This window comes from Tachysurus fulvidraco, chromosome 15 (genome assembly GCF_022655615.1).
Source record: "Tachysurus fulvidraco isolate hzauxx_2018 chromosome 15, HZAU_PFXX_2.0, whole genome shotgun sequence".
Classification (NCBI taxonomy): Eukaryota; Metazoa; Chordata; class Actinopteri; order Siluriformes; family Bagridae; genus Tachysurus; species Tachysurus fulvidraco.
This window is the reverse complement of record NC_062532.1, coordinates 591576-603130: the sequence shown is the minus strand read 5'-3', so window position 1 is coordinate 603130 and position 11555 is coordinate 591576. Positions and strand designations below refer to the sequence as shown.

The 11555-nt window shown below is 35.6% G+C and overlaps 3 protein-coding genes across 8 annotated transcripts in view; all 3 read right to left on the bottom strand.

Annotated features, from left to right (window-relative positions):
• LOC113651616 (aerolysin-like protein) overlaps positions 1–9087 on the bottom strand; it is a 382868-nt gene extending 373781 nt beyond the window's left edge. Inside the window, exon 1 of one of the 4 annotated variants that reach the window (XR_007137848.1) lies at positions 57–334. Coding sequence is in view for 2 of the 4 variants with exons in the window: in XM_027138185.2 (XP_026993986.2) it covers positions 57–208 (152 nt within the window). In the remaining 2 variants the exon portion in view is untranslated. Of the gene's footprint in view, positions 1–56; positions 335–9043 lie in introns of those variants that run through there. The other 3 variants (XM_047800495.1, XM_027138185.2, XM_047800491.1) reach the window with 3 other exon arrangements.
• Positions 790–9092, bottom strand: LOC113637473 (aerolysin-like protein). 3 transcript variants are annotated; one of them, XM_047800500.1, is made up of 4 exons: positions 9074–9092; positions 4472–4506; positions 3240–3319; positions 790–2317 (listed from the first exon to the last, which is right to left on the bottom strand). In XM_047800500.1, exon 4 carries the CDS (start codon positions 2315–2317, stop codon positions 1355–1357), a length of 963 nt encoding a protein of 320 aa, XP_047656456.1. In that variant the 5' UTR covers positions 3240–3319; positions 4472–4506; positions 9074–9092; the 3' UTR covers positions 790–1354. The 3 variants fall into 3 exon arrangements, with proteins under 3 accessions (XP_047656456.1, XP_047656454.1, XP_047656455.1); XM_047800498.1 differs by lacking the exon at positions 9074–9092 and having other exon boundaries at positions 4472–4566; XM_047800499.1 differs by lacking the exon at positions 9074–9092 and having other exon boundaries at positions 4440–4565.
• LOC113637493 (aerolysin-like protein) lies at positions 6875–8098 on the bottom strand. The gene has a single exon (XM_047800509.1). It carries the CDS (start codon positions 8096–8098, stop codon positions 7151–7153), a length of 948 nt encoding a protein of 315 aa, XP_047656465.1. The 3' UTR covers positions 6875–7150.
• Positions 9093–11555: the final 2463 nt, after the last annotated feature.

Here is an 11555-nt window from a genome sequence, read left to right as displayed (position 1 = left end):
TTATTATTATTGAACAGAAATACAAATAAATCACATGTATCATTAACAGAACTTACTTCATTGGCCGCTTATTACAACAGGAGAACTTTATCTTGTACCTGATGTCTCTTTCTATCAAAGTTTTTGCTTGGAAAACAAAAACGTCCCCTGTTTCAGCATGTGCCTGGCAGCACCTTCTTCCTGCATAACTCTCTGATACAATTTTCATAATAAAAGTCTCTTGCCTTTCCATCAGTTTCTATAGGAAAATTATTTAAATAAAAAACATCATAATAATAAAGAAACCCATTTTAATAAAATACTTCCTTTTTCTTGCCTGTGTCAGTGTTTAAATTACAAACTTTTAGTTTTACTTTTTTGTAAATAATGTCTGACTACTGCTCTTTTCCACACTTTTTTTTTTTTTTTAAATATGATTCACTTTCCTGCTGCAGTTAATCTATTTGGGGAAGGCTTTTGTTTTGTTTTCTCAGTTTACTCTGATGATTTGAAAGCTTCAAGTGATCCAGCTTTATCTAAACGTCTGAGTTGTAGAGAGTGGAAAGCAAAATACATCGTGTAAAATGTATACAAAGTGTATGGTCGTCATTTTAGGAGATTTTCAAATATTCTCAATATAATCTTCAGTCAAACTCAAGAAATGACAAGACCGAGGATTTTCATTCATTTTTTAGAGGTGTTCACAACTAAGGGCAACTTTTTGCTGGACCCAAAGTTTTAGTGATACAAAGGAGTGAAAGGAATTGAATACAAATTTTACACTAGATATAAAAAAAAACCACTTAAAAATGTTTTGTAAAGAATGTTTTATTAATCAAAAGTGTGGGTTTCCAACTACTGGATTAGACAAACAGAATAAATCAAAACACTGTTTTCATAGGTTTACAGATTTTACAGATTTAAGAAAAAAAAAATCTCCCGTCCCACCCCATACAGGATACACAATAACATGCAAGATTGTAGAAGTCACCGCTGGCTACAAATACGATTACACACATTGTAGAAACAACCACAGAGAACTCGGAGAAATGGATACATTTCTCCAGTAATATTTGTCACTTATACATTAATACATTATAGTCAAAGTAGACAAAGTTTTCAAAAATGTACATTAATCATTTTAAATATGCTTAAGTAGTGTAACCCCCCCCCCCTCACACACACACACACTTCCAGTCAGCAAGACCTTGAGATACTGAGTACAGTGACACATAATGCACTGTATATTTTTCATGCATCGCTAACATTGAGGATTAAACATGATCAGATATGAGTACACATATTATGGTTAACATTTTGTGGGTGAAATATTTATAGAATGTAACTTAAAGCTTCTTAGACTGCTAAAATCTTTTTATTTTTCTTTAACAACCACTTTTACATCAGAGTAAGCGGCACCCTTGTAGATTCCACTGGTTTTAAACTTCCACACGGCGCCATTACAGCAGGTAATCTTCATGAGGCCAGTAAATGGGAGATTGACATTAGCTTCACTAATTATTATGCTCACATTCACGGTTATATTTTTCGGAACTTTAAGAGGAAATGAGATGCTCTCTGTTTTCTCTGTAGTGGTCTCTGGAGCATATCTACCCTCAGCTCCTGTTTTAATTTCATATCTATGGTTGCCTTTCAAAAGGATTGGAACTTTTGCTTCTATGTTCAGGATGGCTGATAAGTCTAATCTGCCATTAACAGACCAAGAGTATTTTTGTATGATGTTTTTAGAGGTCTCAATTGTGTATTCTTGACGTACAGAAGTGCTGTTCTTGTAGGAAATGGATTTAATTATTTCTTCAGACACTTTGGGTTTCTTACCCAAAGCTCTGCTGTTATAGTCAACATCGGTAAGCTCAGCAGACATAATGTTGTTGATGAACAGAAAGCCTAAGGAAATTAAAAGTTTCTTTTCTTTTCCTTTGATTCCCACACAGACCCCAGAAGCCACATCAACTTTCTCTTCTTTCAGATCTTCGATGTTCATTCCCGCATAGAACTCGCGGGAGAGATTTGTCTGGAATTTGATTGCACACAGATGTTTGTTATCTTTGTCTGGCCAAAGTGAAAGGGAGGTGAAATGTTCTCCATCGTTAAATGTAAACGTGTGAGAACTGTAGTGGTATAAAAACCAACTAGATTCACCATACTGTTTTGACTTTCCATCAGTAAGCAACACCTTAATGCCTTTCACCTTCTCGTCATGGACCCAAACTTTGATCTCACTCAAGATGCTTCCAGATTTACTCCCTTCAAAAGTAAACTCTGTTCCTTCATTCCCTCCAACTAATTTAGTTTCTGCCAGATACTTCCTCTCCATCTTTAAAAGACAATCAAACATTTAGGAATTAAAAAGTTAGAATGGAAATCAATACTTCTGCTAAAGGCACATGTGTAAGAAGATTTTTGGTTATGATAATAAAATACCAAACGAATGAACAATATTTATCATTATCAGCCAATTGTTTTATTAAATTAAGTGTTTTTTTATTCATTTTTATTATTAGATGATTTTATGTTTGCCAATGTGTGCATGAGCATGTGTGTTTAATAAAAAACTGGAAAGTGAAAGTAAATTTAAGCTCTTTTGTCCTTGGTTCTCTCCCTCACCCACTCAGGGATCTTACACATTTATGGAATTAACCTTAAGTTAAAATGGAAAATAATTCTTCTGTTAAAGTCCAAAAAAAAAAAAAAATCCATCATTCTGAGCACCCTGAAGGAGTCTGCTGAGTTTGGTGGATTTTGCTCAAAAGATTCACGAGTTATGATCGTGGGAATTTTTCAATTGACGTCAATGGGTATTTTGGCCAATTTGAGCTTCTGTATCAGAAAAAAGTTATAACTCAACTTTCCAGCATGATATGATACCTTATTCATGGGTCTATGACAAATGGTGCAGGACTAATTATGAGACAATTTTTTACATAATAATAATAATAATAAGCACATGAGACAGTAATGGTTTGATTTGCTTCAAAAGCACCACTAATTAATCAACAAGGTCTGACTGGATGCAGGAAAGGAAGTGGATTAGCACTGCTCTTAGATTAGATTAAATTAATGTACAGAACCAAAGAAGTGTATTTAGCATCTAACTGATCATTAATGTACCATGAGCTACTATACACAAATCTTGTATATGAAAGTAACTATACATTTTGTAATGATGGAGCATCCTACAGTGCATCTTACATTTAGATGGAGAAGGTGAAAGATTTACATCCATAGTGATTACGTACCTTGGTTGAATAAGGGCTGAATCCGACGTGGATTTCCTCAGCTTGCTGTCTTAATACCGAAAGCAAAAGCGTTCAAGACACTGCACCAGGACAGAGAATACACACAAAATAATCAATACAGTATGTAACCTGATTCCAGTGACGTACTTCCTTTTTCTTGCCTGAGTACAGTGATACATAATGCACTATATAGTTTTCATGCATCTCTAACATTGAGGATTAAACATGATCAGATATGAGTACACATATTGTGGTTAACATTTTGTGGGTGAAATATTTATAGAATGTAATTTAAAGCTTGTTAGACTGCTGAAATCTTTTTATTTATCAATAACAACCACTTTTACATCAAAGTAAGCGACACCCTTGTAGATTCCACTGGTTTTAAGCTCCAGCACTTCTTCATTACAGCAGGTAATCTTGATGTGGCCATTGAATGGGAGATCAACATTAGCTTCACTAATTATGATATACACATTCACGGTTTAAAGTGGAGGAACTTCAAGTTTTAACTTTAACTTTAGTGGTCTATGTCACATATGAATGGAAATCAATAAATGGACATCAATACGGACATGTTTAAGAAGAATTTTGGTTATGATAATAAAATGCCAGAAGAATGAACGAATGCTGATATTTATCAGCCAATTGTATTATTAAATGAAGTTTTTTTTATTCATTTTTATTATTAGATGATTTTATGTTTGCTAATGTGTGCATGAGCATGTGTGTTTAATAAAAAGCTGGAATGTGAAAGTAAATTAAAGCTCTGTTGTTAGGGAGTTTTCACTCGTCTGCCGCCCGCATCCTTGTCTCTCTCCCTAAATTCTCTCCATAATTCCTCTGTTAAAGAGGCATGTTTAAACCCAGTAATTCATTATTTATACATGGTAATGCTTTACAATAAGTTTTCCTTAATTTACAATAACTAACATGAATAAACCATATGCATATCAGTATTCAAACCTCAGATGGAACTTATCAACCCTAATGCCATTGGAATTTGCATTACACGTGCTAACAATTTTTTATTGAATTAAGACATACACACCATCCAAGACATGTGGTACTAGAAAATAATCATAATTAAGCATTCAGAGGTGCAGTGACATATATAATAGGAGTCAAAGCTTTAACATGTACAGTAAGAGGAAGATTATTGTAACTAGCCATAATTTACATACACAGTTAAAAACTTACATAATGTAAAGAAGAATCACAGGCAGACTTACAAGGAAGTAGTCAAAAGCATGTAGTGAAAAAGTGCCTTCAATTACTAAGTAACCTAAGCAAGTTTATGGATAAGACAGAAATTGCACACATTCACATTTATACTATTAAAGTGGGTGGTCTTGGCCCTTGGACACACCCCTTTGTTGGCTTCCTGCATTTATCTTGTTTCCTGTTTCCATTATCTGCCCTCAAGCATAATTATTTTTTCCTTCTCCGTTATCCTCACCATATCCTGTTTTTTTCCTCCTCTGACAATCAAGACATTCACCCTGAGCAGACACAGTTGGGACCAGTTGAGGCTATTTCATTATTAAACTGTACTTTTATGTTTATTTCCAACTTTTCATTCCCACATTAAAAGTCCACTACCTTTAACCAGTATAAATAAACCAGCTTCTGTCGTATCTGTAAACTGACATCCATCACAAAATGTCTCTTTTAAAGAAAGCTTTTACATTTTTAACCACTTCACTGATTATACTCTGGCACAGCAGCACGGCCGTAACACAGAAACTTGGCACATTTTAACTGTTCAATAAATGTACTGACCATGACAATATACGTATAATCCCCATATATGTATATATCATATTGTTCAGCTGAATCAGCTGATTTATCTTCCATAGAGACTTTTTCCATCTTGATGTGGCCAAAGTGAAAGGGAGGTGAAATGCTCTCAATCTTCAAACATAATACGTTTTCAACCAATTGTTTTATTGGATGACGATTTATTTATTTATTATTTTTATTAGGTGTTTATGTGTTTGCTAATGGCCAGTGCATACTCTTTGATTAAAATAATTTATTATTTATTTTTCCATAGTATGAAAGTGTAGAGTTTGCTTAATGTTCTGAGGCATGTTATTCCCAAATGCAACATCAAGATGAACATCTGGTTTCAGACCCCAACTTTTCAAGCTTGCATAAAACTGTCCAAGGCGCTACATTTCTTATCTCATTGTGCCACATGCTTATCAGGTGATCGTGCCAAGTAGTTATTACATTAGCTTATAATATATGCAGTTTAATGTGCGCTTAACCCTCATTTGTAAAAGGGTTTCTACCAAATGCCAAATGTGTCTACCAACTGGCAAATAAAATACTTAAAATATTTAAAGTAATTGTTAAGAGTGTGTGGTGACCTCACCCATCTCTGAGTAACACACACACACACACACACACACATACACACACACACACACACACACACACACACACACACACACACACACACACACACACACACACACAGCTATTTTGGTTTCACATCAGTTCTTGAAACCACTTTGTTTCTTTAACAAGTTTTTTTTACTTCATATAATTAATAGAATACTGCAGTAAAATTTGCTTAGAAAAAATATGGTAAAATGACTGACAAAAAAGAAAGAAAAAAAATCATAAATAAAAAGTTTCTAAAAAATCATCTCAAACTTTAAATAAAACATTAAAGCGGGAGGAAAAAAATCAATCAAAAGAATCACCCATTCAGAGTCGGGGCTCTTTACAGGACACTCGAGATCTTCCACTCCAACCTCCAACACATCATGGAGATCTTCATGGAACTGGCTTTGTACACAGGAGCACTGAGATGCAGGAACAGGTATAAGCCTCTTAGTTACAGTGAAATGTAATCCTACATATTATAGACAACAGTTTACCTTCAGTTTTGCTGAAACACTTTGGGGACATACTGTACAAATGGCTGTGATGTCCAGGTGTCCTGTACTGTATATTAAACAGCTACAGAGAACTTGGAGAAGGTTAAGTAGCTACCAGTAACATGTGTCACTAATATTGATGTGTACGTTATGGAACAGTGTGTTATGTAGTAGATTTTATGGCCAAAGTGGACAAAGTCTAAAGGAATAGATAATAATTATAGTGGAGAAAGTGTAGAAGTATAGAAAAAATGTACTTAAGTCAAAATAATATCATTAATGAGTTAAACTTTGCTAAAATAGTGTATGAGTGTTTGTTTACTCCAGCAATGTAGTAACATATTACTGGGAAGACTGGGACTAGAAGCAGATCTTATGATGGTTTTAAAACTCAAACAGCTAAACTGTTTAGTGGTAGTGCTCAGGAAGAATCTAGAATAATACATAATTACGGAAAAAACAAGTCAGAAGCTTAGTTTCAATTGAAAATGATTTTATTGATGGAAATTATAACAGATTATAATCTTCTGAATATGTAAAAAGAAAAGAATCAAGTCCAGTTATTACACAAAGCTACAGTCAAAGTAAATAAATAAATAAAAATGAAATGAGATGCTTTATTTATTACTCCAAATGTTTTGTAAAGATTTATTTTATAAATCAAAAATATGGCTTTGCACCATTTGAGGACCAGCAGAATAAAACAAATCACTATTTTCATTGGTTTCCAGATGTTGAAAAAAAAAAATCAACTAAAAAAAAATCACCCATTCCACCAAATGCAGGACAAACATGAACATGCAAGATCATATAAGTCACAGCTGGACTCCAGTGTTCCACACACAGCTCCAGTCAGCAAAAACTTTACTGAGATACTGAGTACAGTGATACATAATGCACTAAATATGTCCCATACATCTGTAACATTGATTATTAAACATTAAACATCTAATATGAGTACACATTTTGTAGTTAAAATATTTATAGAATTGAATTCAAAGCTTGTTAGGCTGCACCAAGCTATTTCTTTGATTCATTCACAACCACTTTTCCATCAGAGTAAGCGACACCCTTGTAGGTTCCACTGGTTTTACACTCCAGCACGCTGCCATTATGGCAGGTAATCTTCATGATGCCAGTGAATGGGAGATCAACTGTAGCCTGGCCAAGTGTGACACGCACATCCACGGTATTACCTGCAGGAACTTTAACAGGAAATGAGAAGAGCTCCAATTTCTCTGTACTGTTCTCTGAAGCATATGTACCTTCAAGTCCAACAGTTAATTCATATCTTGATTTCCCCTCTGCAAGACATGGAATTCCTGCATCTACTTCCAGGCTGAATGTGATTCCCAGATTGCCCTTAACAGACCAGGAGGATTTTTGGATGATTTTTTTGTTGGTCTCAATTTTGTATTCTTGAGTTACAGAAGAGTTGTTCTGGTAGGACATGGATTTGATTTCTCCAACAGCCACTTTGGGTATCACATCATGAATGGTGGGATACACAACATTAGTAAGATGAGCAGACTTGATGGTTTTCATGAACATAAAGCCTAAGCAATCAATATCAGCCCCTGAACGTCCTTTGATCCCCATGCAGATCCCAGAAGCAACATCAACTGGAACTTCTGGTTTAAGTCTACGAGTTGTCAATCTTGCATAGAACTCTCGGGAGTGACTTGTCTTGAATTTGATTGCACCCAGACGTGTACCATCTTGATTGGGCCAAAGTGAAAGGGAGGTGAAATGCTCTCCATCTTCAAATGCAAACTCTTTCAGAATCCCAGCAGGATCACCAAACTGCTCGGACCGGTCATCAGTAAGCCACACCTTCATGGCTTTTATCTTATAGTCACCTTCCCAAACCTGGATCGTTTTCAGCGTGCTTCCAGTTTTAATGCCATTAAAATCGAAGGGACTTCCTCCCTGACCACCAACTTCAATACCATTTGCCAGGTGTGACATGCTGTTCTTCTTGAGCCTAAAAAACAAAGATGTCTCAGGAATTAAGCTGATAAAATGAAAAATATTTTGTGATTCAGCTCAAAAATCTTTATCAACCATTTGTATCATTGTATGTTGTTTATCTTTTTTTAAATTGATTTTATCAGGTGACTTTATGCTTGTTAATAACCAGTGCATAGAGTTTGATAAAAATCATTCATTATTTATATTTATACAGGGTTATTCTTTACAAAAAAGTTTCCTTTAACTGAAGTTAACTAACATGAATAAACCATGTTTAACCTCATTGCTACAATAAAACACGAGCGGATTTCACTTACATGAAAAAAGTCGGTCATGTTAACATTGTTCAGTTAATGTGTTCACACCCAATGAGGATTTCACATGACAGAAAATGTTCAGAATCGAGCTTTCATAATATGAGTTAAAGAAAGCTTAAAATTAAGCATTAACACATACAGTAATTATAAAGCTATAATACTCTACATACACAGTCAATAATATACATAATGTAATCAGGAATATGCAGCACAGGCTCATTGCCTTAAAATGTCAGAACATCTAAGAAACCACAATGAAGTGAGTTATTATTTAATCCACATTTCTTTGTCTCACAGAAACATTTGATTACACCTTGGAAGGGAATCATAGTTTCTGTAACTGTTAGGATGAAATTTTTCTCCAACTGACAAAACTTTCAATCTGTTTATAATAGATTGAAATAATTCATCAAACAAGCTACAATTTTTTCCCCATTACATCCCATGAAAGCTCTACAGACTTTAGATAATGGCTCTTGGAACGTTCTACCAAAAAGCTTCTGGCCTGCATTGGATGTAGTAATAAATAGCTTCTGGAGCGAAATGTGCTGCCCTGTGACATTCATACATACACAGTTAATAACCTACATAATGTAATCAAGAATAAACTGCACACTTACTGTACAAGGAACTGATGAAGCAGGTAGCAAAAAACCTTCTTTAAATGACGTCTTATAATGGATGCAAGTTTGTGGCTGAGACAGAAGCTTCATGCTCTTGTATTTATACCAAATATAGAGGGTGCTCTTGAAAAACAGGTGAAACAGGTGTGTATCTGTGTGCCAATGCTGTCTGATGGAATTCCTTTTTGTCACAGAAACTTTAGAATACATCTTTTCACAGAATCATGGTTTTTGTTACAGTGACAGTAGAATTTGTCTCCAACCAACAAAAATACTCTGTTGAGCATAGAGCATAAAAATCTACAATGTCTTCTCTATTGCATTCCATCGAAGCTCTATAGGCTTTAGATCAGGGTTTTGGGAAGCTTCTTGTCTGCATTAGATCATTATCCTGTTTAAAAAAAATCACATTTCATCAATAAAACACAACCTCACCAACACCAATGTAGTAACAAAAAGATCCAGCCATGTTCATATGTGTAATAGAAAGTACCCCGATAGATGAGTTTGCCATCAGACTCCTACATCTTTACCTTTTTAACACTAGATTTGCTAAACCTGCACAATTTTGGTTTGTTGTCCATTCACACAGTATATCGCAACCAAGCCAGACAAATTTGGGATCAAGTTCTGGATGGCCACAGATTTGGAGACCAAATATGTCTGCAATGCATCTCCTTACTTGGGAAAGTACCCCAGTCGCCCAGGGTCCAGCTTGCGCAGTGAAGCACAAGCGATTTGCTACTGCACTGGACATTCCAATGTCCTCCTCTACCCATACAGTGCCGCCTTTTGTCGTCTGGCTCAGACAGGGCTTCCCAGTACCATGGTGCATCTTCTGTGGAGGCATGTTGGGTTCTTGTTCCGTCTCAAAATTCACTTTTGGTGTCATAATTCATTGATGGCCAATGAAAATGAATTTACATCATTTTATTCTGTATGTGTAAGAACATGTCAAAAGCCATGGACCATAACTTCACTCAGCTTATGACATTTGTCTACAAACATACATTGGAGACTGAAGTGTTTTCATTTTATTCATGTATTAGCAACTTTTCATTCTTTCCCAAGTAAGGAATGCCTCATACACACTCCTCTTCATGTCTCATACACACTCTTACTGTTCCAAACACACTCCTCATGTCTCATACACACTCCTCTGCTAGGCAAAGACATATCAAAAGTGTATCAAAAGACATAATGAAATGCAGTGCCCAATTTGTGTGTGTGTGTGTGTGTGTGTGTGTGTGTGTGTGTGTGTGTGTGTGTGTGTGTGTGTGTGTGTGTGTGTGTGTGTGTGTGTGTGTGTGTCTGCGTGTGTGTGTGTGTCTGTGGTGTGTGAGTGTGTGTTTTGAGTGCGTGTGTTAGTGGACATTTTATGTGTGCATTTTTGTGTCTGTATTTATGTTCATTGTGCTGAAAAGGGCAAAAGTGTGACCTATTGCCCCACTAAATGTGGCCGGGTCAAATTGACCCGGGAGGACAAGATTAATTTTACTTGCAAAGTTCATAATTTGGAACAATCCTGGTAAATTTCATTCAAATATGTGGAGGGAAACCCAAGTTATGACACATTAAACTTTCCAGATGAGTCAAATAGACCCCAGGTCTGCACAAGGGTTGTATAAATATGATATGTACTATGGCAATGACAAACTTTAGCACACAATTTTTTTTATATAAATTGAACAGACTATTTTGTGTAGATAGGCCGTGAAGGTTTCCGTCACAGACAGAGGTTTGGCCTGGCTTGGATCTGAGCTACTCTGAGTGAACAAATGCAAATGAGCCAGGCCTCACAGGTGATGGGGACGTTTGCACAACAAAAGCAGGGCTGAAGAACTGTGAAAATCTCAACAGCGGGAGATCACACCTCGGGACCCGCACCAGAAAATAAAAAATCCAGTAAACCTAGTGTTAAATGCTGCTACAACTGTTTTTGCAGAACACACAGACTGTATACTGGGTGGTGCTGTCTTTATATATCTGTATTGTAGTTTATTATATTGTCTGTTTGCACTGTCTCTTTATGTCGATAGATTAATTAATTCTGTGCTGTCTCATGTAGGTCGATGTCTTTATGTAGCACCAGGGTCCTGGACAAACGTTTCATTTCACTGTGTACTGTATCAGATATTGTATTTGGTCACAATGACATTTAAAAGCCTCTCAACTTGACCTGATCAAATACAATACTTACATACTTATACATACAAGCACAGTTATCAATGTCTAAGCTGGTGGTTGTAGATAAATTACACAAGTTTTTTCCCCCAGAGGTTATTTTCTTAAAGCTTAAATATGCACAATGGGGCGATTTACTATTTAGTTCACATTCCTTTGTGTGACGACACAAAGGAATGTGAAGGTATTAGCAGCGTAACAGGAAAAGTTGGTTTTAAGGAATTGTGTAAATGGGAAACTAGTTGTGGAGGTGACTGTATCATTTCTAATTTCTTTTTATATTGTGGATCATTTCCAGTTTCTCAGTTTTGCTATATTTTATTTTCCTGT